The 18,529-nt window shown below is 47.7% G+C and overlaps 1 protein-coding gene across 14 annotated transcripts in view; it reads left to right on the top strand.

The window, feature by feature from the left end:
• The window catches only part of SEPTIN6 (septin 6), a 79,853-nt gene that overhangs the window by 45,221 nt on the left and 16,103 nt on the right, over positions 1-18,529 (top strand). For 9 of the 14 annotated variants that reach the window (XM_005594460.4, XM_015444036.4, XM_005594461.4 and 6 more), the window contains exons 6-8: positions 9,181-9,277; positions 12,715-12,883; positions 16,439-16,571. In XM_005594460.4, coding sequence (XP_005594517.1) covers positions 9,181-9,277; positions 12,715-12,883; positions 16,439-16,571 — 399 coding nt within the window. The remainder of the gene's footprint in view (positions 1-9,180; positions 9,278-12,714; positions 12,884-16,438; positions 16,572-18,529) is intronic. The other 5 variants (XR_012430269.1, XR_012430272.1, XR_012430273.1 and 2 more) reach the window with 1 other exon arrangement.

Genomic DNA, 18,529 nt, shown 5'->3' with positions numbered 1-18,529 from the left:
CAATTTCCTGACCATTTGCTTTTTATGATGATTATCATTATTTTAATTTGTTTTAGAGACAGAGTCTTGCTCTGTTGCCCAGGCTGGAGTGCAGTGGTGTGATCACAACTCATTGCAGCCTTGAACTCCTGGGCTCAAGGGATCCTCCTGCCTCAGCCTCCCAAGTAGCTGAGATTACAGGTGTACTCACCACACCTGGCTAATGTTTTAATGTTTTGTAGAGACAGGGTCTTGCTATGTTACTCAGGCTGGTCTTGAACCCCTGGGCTCAAGCAGTCCTCCTGCCTCAGCCTCCCAAAGTACTGGGATTACAAGTGTGAGCCACCACGCTGACCCCTTTATTATTATTATTTTACCAAAGAGCAGCAAAACATCTTCATCATCCATCTTAGTGTAGTTAACTCTTTTTTTTTTTCTTTTACTCTTTTTTTTTTTTTTTTTTGAGACAGGATCTCATTCCATTGCCCAAGCTGGAGTACAGTGGCACAATCTCAGCTCACTGCAACCGAGAGATGTTATTTTTAAATATCAGGGTGTGCTGGGCATGGTGGCTCAGGCCTGTAATCCCAGCACTTTGGGAGGCTGAGGCGGGTGGATCACCTGAGGTCAGGAGTTTGAGACCAACCTGACCAACATGGCAAAACCCCGTCTCTACTAAAAAATACAAAAATTATCCAGGCGTGGTGGTGTGCGCCTGTAATCCCAGCTACTCTGGAGGCTGAGGCAGAGGTTGCAGTGAGCCAAGATTACGTCATTGCCCTCCAGCCTGGGCGACAGAGCGAGACTGATCTCAAAAAAAAAAAAAAAAAAAAAAAAAAAATCAGGGTTATGTTTTGCTTTATTAAGTGTGAATGAATTTAAAAAAAAAAAAAGAAACCTTGCCATCTTTCCTCTCCTCCCCCACTTTTCCCTACTAGAGGAATGACTAATAAAGAAGGCAGAGAGGCAAACATCTCCTAATGCTTCCTTACAATGTGTTGCTGTTGCTGTGAAATCTTCAATGTTGTGATTTCAAGCAGACAGCTAATAGCTTTCAGAAAGCGTCTGCTTTGGGAACAGATTTCTTTTTCTCTATTGAGTGGCATCAGTTTTTCCTAATGACATAATGCCTGGGTATAGCCAAACTCAGGAAAGCCTTGTAATAAAAGCCATTTTTAGAAAACTTTCCTGCTGCCACTGCCCTCTAAGTTATCATTACAACATCAGCTGCCACCTCCTATGAATTGGCCAACAAATTAGCATAGCAGGGCAGCAAGTCATTGTCTCGCCTGACTTCCTGTCCATCAGTACACCCGAGATGTGTTTGTTATCACCATCACCACCTTAGACAAATCTGGTTCAAGGGTAAGGTTCTCTGGAGCGTGGCAGGTGGAGATAGGTCTTCTCTGACCGGCCATGGGCATGGAAAAATTAAAAAAGATTAGTGCTTGTCCTCTCGAGAAGTCAGGGCATTTTGATGGAAACTAGGCTCTGTTATGAAGAGACAGCCTAGTCTGCAGAAAAACGGGAGCCTCGTGAGAAGTGTTGTCTAGGTGCCACCGGCACTGATGTCTGGAAGCGTCTAGTCACCTCAGGACATCAGTCGCCATAGAGACCTTCCGAACACTGATGCCCTAAGTCACCAAGCAGCTTTCAGGCTTGTGGTTTGCTTTGCTAAGAATAAATAGGGACTGAGAGTTGTCAGCCATCTCAAGATGTCACACAGAACCACATCTTTGTACCTCGTGGATTAGGAGTGACAGTCATCCTGGGCTCTGTTCTCAGCTCAGCTCTGGCCTCCTACTGAGCCTAGGGTAGGCTCAACCTCAAGGCTGGAAACCCCCAAGCTAGGCAACAGCAGTTGTCAAGCATGCTGTTATGGCTGAGAAGGAATTTTGGGTCCTTTATTACTCATAATTGTGTTCCACTTTGAAAAACAAAATTCGAGGCTGAACAACATAGCAAGACCTCATCTCTACTGAAATTAAAAAAAAAAAATTAACTGGTGGCCAGGCGCAGTGGCTCACGCCTGTAATTCCAGCACTTTGGGAGGCCGAGGTGGGTGGATCACCTGAGGTCAAGAGTTCGAGACCAGCCTGACCAACATGGAGAAACCCCGTCTCTACTAAAAAGACAAAATTAGCTGGGTGTGGTGGTGCATGCCTGTAATCCCAGCTACTTGGAAGGCTGAGGCAGGAGAATCGCTTGAACCTAGGGAGGCAGAGGTTGCAGTGAGCTGAGATTGCACCTTTGCACTCCAGCCTGGGCAACAAGAGCAAAACTCCATCTCAAAAAAAAAAAATTAACTAGTGCTGTGGCATACACCTGTAGTCTCAGCTACTTGGTCGGTGGGCGGCCTAAAGCGGGAGGATTACTTGAGCCCGGGAAGTTGAGGCTGCGGTGAACCCTGATCGTGCCACTGCACTACTCCAGGCTGGGTGACAGAGCAACACCCTGTCTCACCAAAAAAAAAATAATCCAGAAAGAGAGAGAAAGGAAAGAAAAGAAAAAAGAAAAAAAAAAACTAAATAGAAAGAAAGAAACAAAAAGGAAGGAAGGAGGAGAGGGAAGAGGGAGGGAAGGAGGGAATTCCAGTGGAAGGAAGGAAGGTAGGAAGGAGAAAGAGGGAGGGAGGGAGGGAATTCCAATGGATTCAGGATTATCCCTATTATAAATCACTCACCACTTACTCCCTTGCATCCCACTGTGCTTTTTTTTTCTTTCTTTTTCTTTTTTTCTTTTTTTTTTGAGACAGGCTCTCGCTCTGTCGCCCAGGCTGGAGTGCAGTGATGTAATCAATCTCAGCTCACTGTAGCCTCCACCTCCTGGGTTCAAGTAATCCTCCTGCCTCAGCCTCCTGAGTAGCTGGGACCACAGGCATGCACCACCTTGCTCGGCTAATCCACGTGGTTTTTTTGAGTGGGAAAGAGAGGAGTGGCCCCACATCTAGTGTGCCTGGAATTGGCATGCCTGTGAGAGGAGCTTGCATGTGAGTGCTTTGTGTTACATGCGCTGTGATGGGAAAGAGGGTGCTATCAAATATACACAGACGATTGCTTAGCCTGCCTGCCACCGAACAACTACGTCAAAAGTCCCCAGAGTCTTCACACAAGCCGTGGTGTATGAAACTGCATCCTCAGGACCTAGGCTTGGGTGGTAGGAGGAATTGGTGCTGGTCTTTCATTTTGGATTTGACTCCAACCCCACAGCCTCAGCCATCCCAGCCAATTGTCATAGGAGCTGGATTGGAAGAAGTGGAAGAAGGCTGTTGCCTGAGTGGAGAAGACTGGACAATGTCCTGTCTGTCACCATGAGGGATTTTTATGGCAGGAAATGAGAGTAATGAGGTCCCAGCCACCACCTTGGATTATGGGTGACTCCAGAAAACCTTATTTTAGATTGAGGGGGAAGGGAAGGGAGAGCGAGGTCTTGTTGCATGCTATTTTCAACTCATACTCTGATATCTCTCAAGGTTGTAGACTTTAATACTGAAAATTGCTATGTTGTTTTAAATTTAATGATGTTCTTTGCATGGCTCAAACCATGACCAGGACCAGCAAAAAGGCCCAGTTACTTATTTGACTAAGCTCCATTAGTTGTCCATTTGTGAGGTCTGGGGTTTGGTTCCCACAAAGGCAGTTGACATTTGGGTCCAGTGAGAGCACATGGCTGAACAGTAGGGTCACAGGGAGACCCATAGACACAAGTCCATCCCTTCCTCTGAGACAGCAGTGGTATTTCCATTGTTTCCATGTACTTTTGCAGGAATCACCAGTGGTTGACTTGAGAGCAAATCAGCCAATGGTCTTGTTCAGTCACCAGCAGAAGCCTGAAATGGGGACTAACATAACTGGGAAACACTGTCCACTCTGGGAGGGAAGCAAGCCCAATCAGAATATTATCATTAGATGAGGAATAAAGAGTTCTGACATTGTCTATTTCACTGGGTTAAGGAAGACAGTCACCTAGCCTCCCAAGTATAATGGATGTGGTGAAATAAGAATAAAGTAACTCATGCCAATTGGATTATTAAGTACTTTACAATGTACCAAGAAGAATTTAAGTTAGACACAAGTCAGTAAAGGTGGTGCTATGGTTTGATTGTGTCCCCTCCAAAATTCAAATGTGGCCAGTGTGATAGTATTAAGAGGTGGGGGCCGGGCACAGTGGCTCACACCTGTAATCCCAGCACTTTGGGAGGCCAAGGTGGGCAAATCAAGGGGTCAAGAGATCGAGACCATCCTGGCCAACATGGTGAAACCCCATCTCTACTAAAAATACAAAAAATTGCCAGGCACGGTGGCTCATGTCTGTAATCCCAGCTACTCGAGAGGCTGAGGCAGGCGGATCACCTGAGGTCGGGAGTTTGGGACCAGCCTAACCAACATGGAGAAACCCCATCTCTACTAAAAATGCAAAATTAGCTGGGCATGGTGGTGCATGCCTATAATCCCAGCTACTCAGGAGGCTGAGGCAGGAGAATTGCTTGAACCCAGGAGGTGGAGGTTGTGGTGAGCTGAGATCACGCAATTGCACTCCAGCCTGGGCAACAAGAGCGAAACTCCATTGCAAAAAAAAAGAAAAAGATAAATTAGCTGGGCATGGTGCCACACGCCTGTAGTCCCAGCTACTCGAGAGGCTGAGGCAGGTGGATCACTTGAATCCGGGAGGTGGAGGTTGCAGTGAGCCAAGATCACGCCACTGCACTCCAGCCTGGTAACCGAGTGAGACTGTCTCAAAAACAAAAAACAAAAAAAGAAAAAACAAAAAAAGGGCCCTTAAGAAGTGATTGGGCCTGGCTGGGCGCGGTGGCTCATGCCTGTAATCCCAGCACTTTGGGAGGCTGAGGCAGGTGGATCACCCAAGTTCAAGAACAGCTTGGCCAACATGGCGAGATCCCGTCACTACTGAAAATACTAAAATTAGCTGGGCGTGGTGGCAGGCGCCTGTAATCCCAGCTACTCGGAAGACTGAGGCAGGGGAATCACCTGAACCCTGGAGGCGGAGGTTGCAGCAGTGAGCTGAGATTGTGCCATTGCACTCCAGCCTAGGCAACAAGAGTGAAACTCCGTCTTTAAAAAAAAAAAAAAAAAAGTGATTGGGCCATGAGGGGCTCCTCCCTTGTTAATGGGATGAAGGCCTTTTTTTTTTTTTTTTGAGATGCAGTCTTGCTCTGTCGGCCAGGCTGCAGTGTAGTGGTGTGATCTTGGCTCACCACAACCTCTGCCTCCCAGGTTCAAGCAATTCTCTGCCTCAGCCTCCGGAGTAGCTGAGATTACAGGCGTCCACCACCACGCCCAGCTAATTTTTGTATTTTTAGTAGAGATGGGGGTTTCACCATCTTGGCCAGGCTGGTCTTGAACTCCTGACCTCGTGATCCACCTGCCTCGGCCTCCCAAAGTGCTGGAATTATAGGCATGAGCCACCACGCCTGGCCGAAGACCCTTTTTAAAGAGACATCATGCAGTGTTGGGCTAGCTGGTCCTTCTGCTGTGTGAGGATGTGGCAAGAAGGTCCTCACCAGACCAGATGCTGGTGCCTTGATCTTGGACCTCCCAGCCTCCAGAACTATGAGGAATAAATTTCTATTGTTGATAAATTACTCAGTCTCAAGTAGTTTATTGTAGCAAGACAAAATGCACTAAGACAGATAGTGAATCTAGGAATGGACTCCCAAGAGAGGCTTGAGACTATCTCTTGTTGGAGTTTTCTGACACTGGGAAATCTGACATCCGAGGGCGCCTCATTGGAAGTCTGAGTGAGAGATTTACACAGACTCCCCTGAGAGGGCTGTTTGTGTTTCAGCAGCAACACTGCCCTGCATCTAACAGAGTCTCCTCCCTGGGTCCACACATAGAAAATGTCACCCCTGTCTGTCAGTTTCCTACAGAGACCTGGGAAAAATAGCAGAAAGCCCAGCCTCAGATTTGGATCCCACTGGTAGGACCTAGGAGTATGGTCGGTGGTGGTGCGGGGGGAGGGTGGGTATCTGCTCTCTGCTCCGCTCGACTCCATTCTGGTTGTCAAAGCCATCTGTCTCTCAAAAGCAGTGGAACAGAGGGCCAGAGCCTGGTCCCCATGATTTCCTGCTTGTCATGGTTTGCTTCCTTCTAGCGGATGCCATGTAGCCAGGAGGCAGAGTGCGGGCCACCCTAGGTGGCTGGGAGAGGTTGGCAGCCAAAGCTCGGTGGCCTTGCTGCTGCTTCAGAGGATCTGGGCATGCGGGTTAGGGACTTAGGCAACTCGTTTAACCTCCCTGTATCCCAGTTCCCCCAACTCATGAATGGATCTTTTAATCATTGCCATAGAAGGATGCTGTGAAAGTCAAACGAAAGGAGAGCGCTGGGAAATGCCTACCTTGCATATACTTATCAAAACAGACTGAGGCCAGCTGCAAAGGAGTGTGCCGTGGGAGGGCTGGGGCTATATTTTTGAGCTAGAAGAATAAAATGACAGCAGTTTGAGAAAGAGGGGGAAGCAAGTCACCCTATCATTCTGACAGTGTCTCTTGATGATAAAAATGGAACAGGCCCGAGGGAATACTGACATTTTTGTATGCCTTTGTTTTCTTCTTCTTTTTTTTTTTTTTTCTCGAGCTCGGAGAAGCACCTCCCACTTCACATGCCTTCCTCCTCCATCACTTACAGCTGAGAGCCCAGGATGAGGGAGTGCTACAACGTGGTTTTTCTTTATCACCTCCTCCCTCAGTCTAGCTCTCTGCATTCGCCGCCCCTTGGCTCTTCTGTGTCATGTGGCTGAAGCTGTGGGGTCTCTGCAGGGGAAATGTTTTCCCAGAAAGTGTTTAGGGGTGGATTCGAGGCTCCCGATATGTCTTAGGTCCCTGAGTGGGAATGAATTGTGGCCAGATCAACCCTCCTGGCAAAGACTGGAGATGCTTAGGCCCTTGGGCAGCATTTTCACGAATTCAGTGCTTCCCAAATGCCCTGTGTGTCACTTGCCCAGTTACTCTTCTGGTCATTCCCCTCCCAGAATGGATGAAACATTTTTCACCTCCACCCCACACCCACCTTCCATATCCATAACCTCCTCTTTCCCATGTCCAGATTTAAGGGACAGTCAGTGGAGTGGGGAGGGGTTGGAGAGAGGCTGAGATGATCATCTGATAGCAGCTGAGAGGCGAGAAGGTGAAAGAAGAGCAGCTTCAGCTGGCAGCCAAGCAGTTGAAGGGATTGGTGGAGGTCCTGGAGCTGAGCTCCTGATGAAAGTCTGTGTTCTTCTGCTCTGAAGGACATTTTTGGGGTCCAGAGCTAGAGGAGAATGGAGAGGAAGGATTGGCTGTGACATCAGCCTGTGGATTAAACAAACAAGCAACAGATTTGCTGTGGGTTTCCCTGAATTGAATTGCCTCTGATAATCTGGTCTTGAACAACTAGTTCCCCCAGGGTTTAGAGTACGCACCTCATCTACTGCTTGAACCCCCTAAACGGAAGTAGCAGACCAGCAAGGGGTGGGCTTTGAAGTCAGAGAGACCAGGATTCCATACCTCGTTCTGTTCCTTACTATTGTGTGCCTGCTGGCAAGTCCCTTAGCCCTTCCAGACCTCAGTTTCCCCATCTAAAGAGGAGAATAATAAGGCAACTTACCATATAGTGTTGTCGTAGAGATTCAGTGAGACAATACCATGTAAAGCAGCTGGTATCCAGTGCATAGGGCTTAACAAATTATTGCTAATGCTAACGCTGTTAGTATGATTGCCACTACCTACTCTGAAACGACTTATTTGACTTCCCACGAAGTTAATTGCTCCCTCTTCTGTGTTACTCCAGCCCTGTTTACGACCTTGATCTTTTTTTTTTTTTTTTTTTTTTTGAGACAGGGTCTTGCTCTGTCACACAGGCTGGGGTGCAGTGGTGCGATCTCGGCTCACTGCAACCTCCACTTCTGGCACAACCCTCATCCTGCTGTCTGATCATTGTCGGGATGGCTTTCTCCCTGGGCACACTGTGCAGTCTCCGGGGCCAGGCTCTGTGCTTTTTTGCCATTACGTTGTTCTTAATCCCTAGCATATATCACAGGAGCTAGGGTGAGTGGGCAAATGGGTCAAAATATCTGAGATCATGGTCTGTTTCTGCAAGCAGGCTAAGAAACTTTCCCCATAGGCTCTTTACCTGTTGGTGTAAAGCCCTTTTGGGCAAAGCCCCGCCTGGGCTCACCTGGTCGGTAAACATTGATTCCGTAGTTCCATTTGGCTGTGGTGACTCAGCACTGACAGGCTGGCCAGCTCCTTGTGGACTGGGGCTCTGTGAGTGTTTCCCAGGCCCCACACTACCAAGTCGGGACAGCTCTCTCTTCTCTGACCCATAAAGCCAGGCCAAGCTCCTCATTCCCCCTGTGAGCACCAAACTCATAAACCTATTTGTCCTTTGCCTTTCTTTCCTCTTTCCCTAGCCTTACCACAGCCATTCAGGAAGTAGTTGTTAAGCACCTGCTATGTACAGGGCACCAGACCATATACTTGAGCCCTTGATCACATACTATCTTATATGACTTGAGTTATGTAATTTGGGCTCCCTCAACTAGACTGTAAGCTCCTAGAGGGCGAGGGAGCATGTCTTCTGCTGCTTCTATCTGCCTTATAGCACCTACAGCAGCACCCAGCACGGTCATGTGAGTAAATCCTTAGTGACTTGCCTTCTAGGCTCACGAGTTCAGTGTCAGCTCTTTCTCCAGGGAAGGATGAGAACAAGGACAATACAGCTCAGTCAGCTTTGTGGTCTCAGTATGGACCTAGTCTTGGGGCTCTTGCACGCCAGGGAGGGAGAAGGGCCAGTGATCTGAGACCCTTCGGTACTCCTTTATCCTCTCTATCCACACAGAACCCCCCTCATTCCACTCCCCCATCTTCCAAAGGCTCTTGCCGTCAGCAGTAACTATGAATAGCGAATAGCTTGGTAATCTGTGTGTCTGCGTATTATTCTGCTTATTTTCTCTCTTTGTTCCCTATGCATTCAGCCATGTCATTGTTACCCTCTATTGTGAATTTCTGAACAGCAGAAGCTTGGACTAGGCCTCTTATCCGCACATAGTTTGGGAACTTAATAAATGCTTGTTGGTGATGATGACAGTGAGGGACATTGCAGGGTGAGGGTCTGGGGCCCCAGAGACCAACAGCAGTTGGGTTGTGTAACACTCAGTGCCTTTCCTCTGCAGTTCTCAGCTTTCGTTTGCCTTCGGTTTCAGGCCCACCTGCCGTTTGCTGTCATCGGCAGCACAGAAGAACTGAAGATAGGCAACAAGATGATGAGGGCGCGGCAGTATCCTTGGGGCACTGTGCAGGGTGAGTGAGTCTCCAGGAGAGGGGCTACATGCAGGAAACCCCTTTTGTCTGCCTCTTTGTTTGCCCCCAGCCACTATATGACAAGTTTCTAAACTGTCCCAAGTCTCTGCTCATTTGGCATGGGTCCCAAATAGCCATAGGGGTCACTAGGAAGCTAACTCTGGCTCCATACTGGGATGCCCTGATGGGAGCAAGCTTCCTCTGTCTCTCATGGGAAAAGTATTCCTAAACACAAAGACTTGCAAGGTAGGAAGGAGTGTGCGAGAAAGCCTGTGTTCTTGCCCAAGTGCACCAGGAAATGCACAAGAATGTTCACAGTAGTGTTGTTTGTAATGACAAATAATTACAAACAATCCAGATATTCATTAAAATAGACTGGATAGGCCGGACGTGGTGGCTCACGCCTGTAATCCCAGCATTTTGGGAGGCCGGGGCAGGCGGATCACGAGGTCAGGAGATCGAGACCATCCTGGTCAACATGGTGAAACCCCATCTCTACTAAAAGTACAAAAAAAAAAAAAAAAAAAGACTGGATAATGGGAGGGTGGGAAGGGGGTAAGGGATTTTAAAAAACTACATATTGGGGCTGGGCGCAGTGGCTCACTCCTGTAATCCTAGCACTCTGGGAGGCCGTAGCGGATAGATCACCTGAAGTCAGGAGTTCAAGACCAACCTGGCCAACGTGGTGAAACCCCGTCTCTACTAAAAATACAAAAAAAAAAAAAAAAAAATCAGGCATGGTGGCATGTGCCTGTAGTCCCAGCTACTCAGGAGGCTGAGGCAAGAGAATCGCTTGAACCCAGGAGGCAGAGATTGCCGTGAGCTGAGATTTCGCCACTGCACTCCAGCCTGGGCGACAGAGCGAGATTGAAAAAAAAAAGAAAGACACATACCATTGGATTCCCTTTGTATGAATTCCAAAAGGAGGCAAAACTAAACAAGATATATATTTTTAGGAATGCATACATGAGAGGTAAAACTGTAAAGAAAACAAAGGAATGATAGTCTCCAAAGTCAGGAGAGGGGTTAAGTCTCTGCCAGGGGAGTGGGGGGATAAAGGAGGATGAGATTGGAAAAGGGCACTCAGGGGCTTCCAAGATACTGGTAATGTTTAACCTGAGTTGTGGAGACATTGGTGTTAATTTTTCAAAAATTCTTTAAATTGCACATACATATTTCATGCTCTCTTTTGAATGTATGATTATTTCACAATTGAAAAGCAATCAGACATATTGTATTACACTCAGGAAAGTTCCTTCTGGGATCTGTCTGACATATGTTAACTTACCCTCAGGGCTAGTCAGTTCAGTGCATAAGACAAGGCCAAGGACAGTGCTGTGGGTAGAAGAGGTCTTTGGTCCTGAGAGTCTACAGCTAGAAACGGGCCGTGGCTGATAGGGGCATCGTGTGAAAGAGTGGCTGGTTCTCTGTAACCTCATCCCTACCACTGGGGAAACACCTGAAAGTGGGTGGCGAGTTGTCTGCATCACATATGAAGGCTGGCATGTTTTAGAACACCCCGCAGACCCACTGACAATAGCTGGATTTTCTATAGGTAGGACAAGACTGGTTATCAGAGCTGTGCTAAGTTCTGGTCTTCTCTGCTGTTCGGAGCGGGGGTTGCTCCACTAGGAACGTTTGCAAATGGTTTCTGGACCCACAGTCCCACCCTGGGAATGGACTTGTGGTCTGAGAAACAGGAACCTGAAGTGAGATGAGGAGAAGCCAGTAGACATGGTTCCAATGACTTACTTCATCTGACGTGGACTACCCTGAACCTAAACAATAAAGGGGGCTTTGAAAGTTTTTCTTGTAAGTCTAAGTTGACTGCTCTGCTTGAATGAGGAAGAAGTTGTATATTGCTTAGGTAGCCTGCAGGGGCCTTGGAGGCACTCCTTCTGACTCACCATCAGAGATCACTGTCCAGAGATGGAGGAGGAGATGGCATATAGCATAGTACTGAGAAGTTGCATATAGCATAGTCCTGAGAAGTTGTCTTACTGATGTCATCTTTAATATTAGCCTATGTTCTATGACAGCAGGGGGCTTTATTCCTAATTCAGTGGGTCTTAAGCAGAAGGATTATGTGAGCTGATTCGGGCTTTGGAAAGACTGATGACCACAAGGCAGTCTGCTTCAACTACAGCTGACCCACTTATCCCAGGCCCCTCTCTGCCCCCACTACCCTCTTCCAGACTCTGCAAGACAGAATCTGGGGTGACTGCCTGCTCATCACTTCAGACACCATTTTTCCTACTTGTTCAGGCCAAATACCACCATCCGACACAGTGAAGCCATACCTGTAGCCACCTTGACAAAGTACTGCTTGTGACCTGGTCTAGCCAGAAATCGATTTTGCTATGACTCGGTCCACATCTGTCATTCTTGACCACTGCCCAAAATTGCAGACCTTTGCTTGCACTCTTTTGAAGAGGGGACTTGTTCACACAGGCCAGAAAGTGGGGTCCCCTTGCTCCTAGTCACCATTGCTACTGTCAGGCCATTATCTACCCTCTAAAGAAACCACCTCCTTTGAAGCTTCTACCATCCAGGTGGGCCATGCCTGCAGTCCACACCCCTCCTTGTCACTGTCATCTATCAATATCCTAGTTCTTTCCCCTTATTATTTGGAGACTTTGTCACCTCCCCTACATTGCCTGGGTTTGAGCCCTAACTCTGCAACTTACTAGCTACATAACCTTGCCTAACCTCATTGACACCTTGCAAACACCATTCCCTTCTCTGGCTGATAAATTACTATTCTTCCTTCCAGAGTCATCTTAGGGATATTCTCTTCGGTGAAGTCTTCACTTTCCCAGGAGCTCTTAGGCCCCCCTCTTCTGAGCTTTATTGCCACTTGGCTATCCCTCTGTTTTTGTAGTTTTGCACTGAATTGTATTTGTCTATTTGCATCTATTCTTCCTCTAAACTGTAAGCTCCTGACAGCAAGATTCCATGACTTCGTTTCTGAATTCCCAGTGCCTCACACAATAATGGGAACAGAGATTCCACAAATATTGATTGGATGGATGGATAGATGGATGGATGAATGGGTGGATGGATGGATGGATGGATGGATGGATGGATAGATGGATGGATGGATGGATGGATGGATGGATAGATGCATATGTGCTGTTGTCCTACAAGTGGTATAGACCAAACATTCTTTTGAAGGTCTGACTGCTGAATTTAGATTGTGGTGCTACTGACTGTCTTAACAAGTATTTTTATGGTATCACCATTTTTCATTACTGGCATTTTTGTAACCTTTCATTTACATTTTCAGTAAAAAAGAGAGGAAGTAAATTTGCAGGATCTAAATACACAGATTGCAAGGCAACGTCACTGTTAGACATTTTGCCTCTCGTTTCATCCATTTCTGCTTCCGCTGGCCTTCCTTTCAACATACTTTCAATACCCCAAACCCTGCTATGCAGTTGAAAACGAGGCCCACTGCGACTTTGTGAAGCTGCGGGAGATGCTGATTCGGGTCAACATGGAGGATCTGCGGGAGCAGACCCACACCCGGCACTATGAGCTGTATCGCCGCTGTAAGCTGGAGGAGATGGGCTTCAAGGACACCGACCCTGACAGCAAACCCTTCAGGTACCACTCCTGCCAGCCCAGTCCAGCCCAGCTCAGCTCAGCCCACCCAGGTGGTGTGGAAGCCTTCCCCTGGAGAATTCACAGGGGAGGCGAGACACGGGTGCTAAGACCTCGAGGAGCAGGGGTGGCTCACTTGCCAGTTCTGCTTGCCTGTTCACCCTTCGCCACTGCACACCTGCCAGGAGAGCTGTGGGGCGCAGGCTTGGGAAGTACTGCTGCCTTGCTTTGAAGGGCAAGGGAAGGGAGGAGGCCCAGAGGACCAGCAAGGCGGATCACCACACACACATGCACGCATCTGTGACAGCTCCAAGCAGCTGCGCTGGAGGGGATCCCCAAGCTGGGGCCCTGTTCCACGGGGTGGCAGTTGGTAACTGTCCTCTGCCCCTCTTTCTTCATCAGGCTCCTGGCACTCAGACAGGTTCTTTACCCATTTCCCCATTCTGAAACCCAGATAGGACCAGGTAGCGATCCCTTGCCATGCATCGATGAACTGCAGGCTCTTCAATTGCTGTTCTTAGTGTCTGCATTCAAGTGCAAGTTCTGTTTTGACCGCAGGATGTTAATCATCATTGGCATATTTCTTAAATCAGAATGCTTTTAGAGAAGGGAAATGTTTTTGAAAGCAGGTTATTATGCAGAGAGGAGTGATGCACCAAGTAGAAGTGTCTGATCTATATGTATGATGTGTGAAATAAGCTCCACAGTTGAAATTACCACGTGGTGCCCTTTATGGTGGTCAAGCACTAATAAGCAAGTGAGGGAGATGTCTACCGGTTAAAAAGGCTTTCAAAGAGCCTCTGAGATCTTACACTACCTGTTCACAGCCTAAAGCTGGCCTGGAGTCAGAGCCTGACCAGTCCCTTGGGGATACTTGCTTCAGGAAGGATAGGCTCATGCCCTATACTGACAGGTGGGGCCAGGGGCCACTGGAGCACGTGGGGCTGGGGGAAGCCCTGCTTGTCTCTTTCTGGTGGGAGCCCCCTGGCTCTCTTCCCCACCTGCAGCTTTCATCTGCATTTGTAGAGGAGTAGGTGTGCCTCCACCTGGTCATTTTGTCTCCTTCCCTCCTCCTTCACTCCATCCTGAATACTCTGTTTCCTGTGTCTTCGCCTTCTTCACTCCTTCTCTGCCAGCTCCTTCTCGTGCTACACGTAAGCATTCTTGTGCTGAAGAAACTTCCCCTTAACCCTGCTCTTTCTTACCAGCCTCTGCCCTGTCAAGAAGTCCTTGACAGGATGAGAAGGAGAAAGAGTTGTTCTATATTTGCTGTTTCCTCTTCTCCATCTCTCATTCATTCCTCAACCCACTGCAGTCTGGCTTCTGCCCCCAGCATAACCACTCAAATGCCTCTCTCCAAGGCCGGGAATCGCAAACTTGTGGCTAAGTTCAATGTTGCCTTTGGGTTCCATCTTATTTGATATCAACGCAGCACTTTATGCCATTCCTCACTGCCTCGTTGAAATGCTCTCTGCCTTTGGCTTTTCCAGCAATGTCCTGGCTGATTCTATTCCTATCTCTCCTACTATTTCTTCTCAGCCTCCTTTGCAGGCTCATTTTCTTCACCTTACTCCTTTAAATGTTGATATACACCCCCCGGGATTCTTTCCTAGGGCCTCTGCTTCTTTCACTTTCTGTTCTCTTTGCCGCTGGTTCTTTCTACTCTCACAGCCCTAATTACCACCTAGAAGTAGATGGCTCCCAAGCTAGTCTTACTTCTGAAGTCTAAACCCATTAATCCAACTGCATCCTGGACATTTCCACTCTGACATCCCATAGAGGACATCCCCGAAAATCAAGCTTAGTACAAATTCATCTTCTTCCCTCTTAAGCATGCGTCTCCAACATTCCCTGTTGCTATTCATGATACCACCATCCACCTGGTTGCCCAGGGATAATCAGAATTACCTTTGACTCCTCCCAAGTCCTGGGAGTTCTGCTTTTCTTACCACTCCCTCCATTCCCTCCCAGCCCTTAACATTTAAGATCCTATCACTTCTTTTTTTTTCTTTTCTTTTTTTTTTTTTTTTTTGAGACAGAGTCTTGCTCCCTCGCCCAGGCTGGAGTGCAATGGCACAATCTCGGCTCACTGCAACCTTGGTCTCCGGGGTTCAAGTGATTCTCCTGCCTCAGCTTCCCAAGTAGCTGGGATTACAGGCACCCACCACCTTGCCCGGCTAATTTTTGTATTTTTATTAGAGACGGGGTTTCACCATATTGGCCAGGCTGGTCTTGAACTCCTGACCTCAAGTGATCCACCCACCTTGGCCTTCCAAAGTGCTGGGATTACAAGCATGAGCCACCACGCCCAGCCAAGATCCTGTCACTTCTTACTTGGATTGATGGAAAGTCTATCCTTCTCACAACACAGCCAGAGTGGTCCTTCTCATTTTCAAATTGGATCTAGTACTACTTCCTGCTTTAAAACCATGCAGTGCATACACGTCCAATTTTTAAATATGTCATTCAAAGCCTGTTCTCTTCCACCAGGCTCAGGAACTTCGTCTGCCTCTACTCCAGCATTGCCATGGTGCTCTCTGGCCATGTTGAACCACACCTGGCTCCCTAAGAATGTCATTCTCTCTCCACACGAGCTTTCTTACATGCTGCCCTCTTTGGATCACAGTTCCACCTCTTCTTCACCAGGCTATTGCCTTTTTTTTTTTTTTTTTTTTTTTTTGAGATGGAGTCTCACTCTGTCACACAGGCTGGAGTGCAGTGGCGCGATCTTGGCTCACTTCAACCTTCGCCTAGCAGGCTCAAGCGATTCTCCTGCCTCAGCCTCCCAAGTAGCTGGGATTACAGGCATCCACCACAACGCCCGGCTAATTTTTTATATTTTTTGGTAGAGATGGGGGTTTCACCATGTTGGCCAGGCTGGTCTCGAACTCCTGACCTCAGGTGATCCACCGGCCTTGGCCTCCACAGTGCTGGAATTACAGGTGTGAGCCACCGCACCCAGCCTATCATCTCCTATTTCTTTAAAAATAAGCTTAGGCCAGGGGCATTTCCCACTAGACCATGAGTTCCTTGATGGCAAGTATGATGGCTGTTGGCTGTAGAGGCTGAGTGACTAGCATCATGTCAATTAGTACTGAGTCTAGCACATATGGAGTCTCCTCAAGCATTTGTTGAAATAGTTCATTCATGTGGTCGGTTTCAGAGCTAGGGCCTGGCAGCATTGTGCAAGGGAAAACCCAGATGAAGAGACGGGAGACTTAGCTTCTGGTCAAAGGTCTCCCTCTAACTAGCCATGGAGCCTTGAGCAAGACACCTCACCTCTCTGGGCCTCAGTTTTCTCATCCGTAGAACAAGAGTATAGAATCAGATATTCTAAGTCTCTCCAGTTCACTAGGGTTGCCCCATCCCTCTTCGGAAGCCCTGTGGGCATGCTGTCATGGGCCAAGCCAGGTGCCCACAGCTTTGTGGTTCTATTTTTGTACCTGGCTCACAACTGGGGAAGGGAGGACAGAGGAACCCAGTGAGGATCTTTGGGGCCAGTTTTATCAAACAGGAGCCATTCCAAAGGAAGAAGAATTAACCTGACCATGTTCGCAGTTTACAGGAGACGTATGAGGCCAAAAGAAATGAGTTCCTAGGGGAACTCCAGAAAAAAGAAGAGGAGATGAGACAGATGTTCGTCCAGAGAGTCAAAGAGAAAGAAGCAGAGCTCAAAGAGGCAGAGAAAGAGGTAAATGTGAGCCTGGTGATTATTAAAATGTCAAGAAACAACAGCTGCTGGTCAGGCTGTGGAAAAATAGGAACGCTTTTACACTGTTGGTGTGAATGTAGATTACTTCAACCATTGTGGAAGACAGTGTGGTGATTCCTCAAAGACCTAGAATCAGAAATACCATTCGACCCAGCAATCCTATAGATCATTTTATTATAAAGATACATGCACACATATGTTCACTGCAATACTATTCACAATAGGAAAGACATGGACTCAACCCAAATGCCCATCAATGATAGACTGGGTAAAGAAAATGTGGTACATATACACCATGGAATACTATAGAGCCATGAAAAGGAATGAGAGGATGTTCTTTACAGGGATGTGAATGGAGCTGGGAGCCATTATCCTCAGCAAACTAACACAGGAACAGAAATCCAAACATCGGGCTGGGCATTGTGGCTCACGCCTGTAATCCCAACACTTTGGAAGGCCGAGGTGGTTGGATCACCTGAAGTCAGGAGTTCGAGAACAGCCTGACCAACATGGTGAAACCCTGTCTCTACTAAAAATACAACAATTAGTGGAGTGTGGCGGCACATGCCTATAGTCCCAGCTACTTGGGAGGATGAGGCAGGAGAATCACTTGAATCTGGGAGGCGGAGGTTACAGTAAGCTGAGATCGTGCCACTGCACTCCAGCCTGGGTGACAGAGCAAGACTCTATCTCAAAAAGAAAAAAAAGAAAGGAAACACTTAATTACTTCACAAATCTCTTCCACATTTAACCTGTCGCACTCTCAAGGGTTCTCACCAAAGCCCATGACAAGGGCATTGGTTTTTGTTTTTGTTTTTTTTTTTTTCCAGTTTCACTTAAAAAGAAAAAAAAGTCAGACAGGTGCCTTGGCTCAGGTCTGTAATCCCAGCACTTTGGGAGGCTAAAGCGGGTGGATTGCTTGAGCCCAGGAGTTCAAGACCAGCCTGGGTAACATACTGAGGCTCCGTCTCTATTAAAAATACAAAACATTGGCCGGGCGCGGTTGCTCACACCTGTAATCCCAGCACTTTGGGAGGCCGAGGTGGGCGGATCACGAGTTCAGGAGTTCGAGGCCAGCCTGGCTAATATGGTGAATCCCCGTCTCTACTAAAATTACAAAAAATTAGCCAGGTATGGTGGTACGCACCTGTAGTCCCAGCTACTTGGGAGGCTGAGGCAGAAGAATTGCTTGAACCCAGGAGGTGGAGGTTGCAGTGAGCCGAGATTGTGCCACTGGACTCCAGCCTGGGCGACAGAGTGAGACTCCATCTCAAAAAATAATAATAATAAAAATAAAAAAGTACAAATACAAAAAATTAGCCAGGCATGGTGGGATGTGCCTGTAGTCCCAGCTACCCAGGAAGCTAAGGTGGGAGGAATGCTTGAGCCGAGAGATCGAGGCCACTGCACTCCAGCCTGCATGACAAAGTGAGACTGTCTCAATAAAAAAAAAGAAAAAAAGATGTCACCCATCACTTGTAGGAGAATTGAGGGGATCTCAAAGACAAATTAATAAAAGTACAACAAACAAAAGCCAGGTTAAGGCAACTGATAGGCAGCCCTAGTGACTAAGAGATGCTTTAGGCCAGTTGCGGTGGCTCACGCCTGTAATCCCAGCACTTTGGGAGGCCGAGGCAGGCGGATCACGAGGTCAGGAGATTGAGACCATCCTGGCTAACTTGGTGAAACCCTGTCTCTATTAAAAATACAAAAAAAATTAGCCAGGAGTGGTAGCATGCGCCTGTAGTCCCAGCTACTCGGGAGGCTGAGGCAGGAGAATCACTTGAACCCGGGAGGCAGAGGTTGCAGCCGAGATCGTGCCACTGCACTCCAGCCTGGGCGACAGAGCAATACTCTGTCTCAAAAAAAAAAAAAAAAAGAAAGAAAGAAAGAAAAAAGAAAAGAGCTGGTTTATACAGCAAGTCTATCACTCACCT

The sequence above is a fragment of the Macaca fascicularis genome, chromosome X (assembly GCF_037993035.2).
Source record: "Macaca fascicularis isolate 582-1 chromosome X, T2T-MFA8v1.1".
Taxonomy (NCBI): Eukaryota; Metazoa; Chordata; class Mammalia; order Primates; family Cercopithecidae; genus Macaca; species Macaca fascicularis.
Note: the sequence above shows the minus strand (reverse complement) of the source record. Positions and strands in the feature narration are given on the sequence as shown.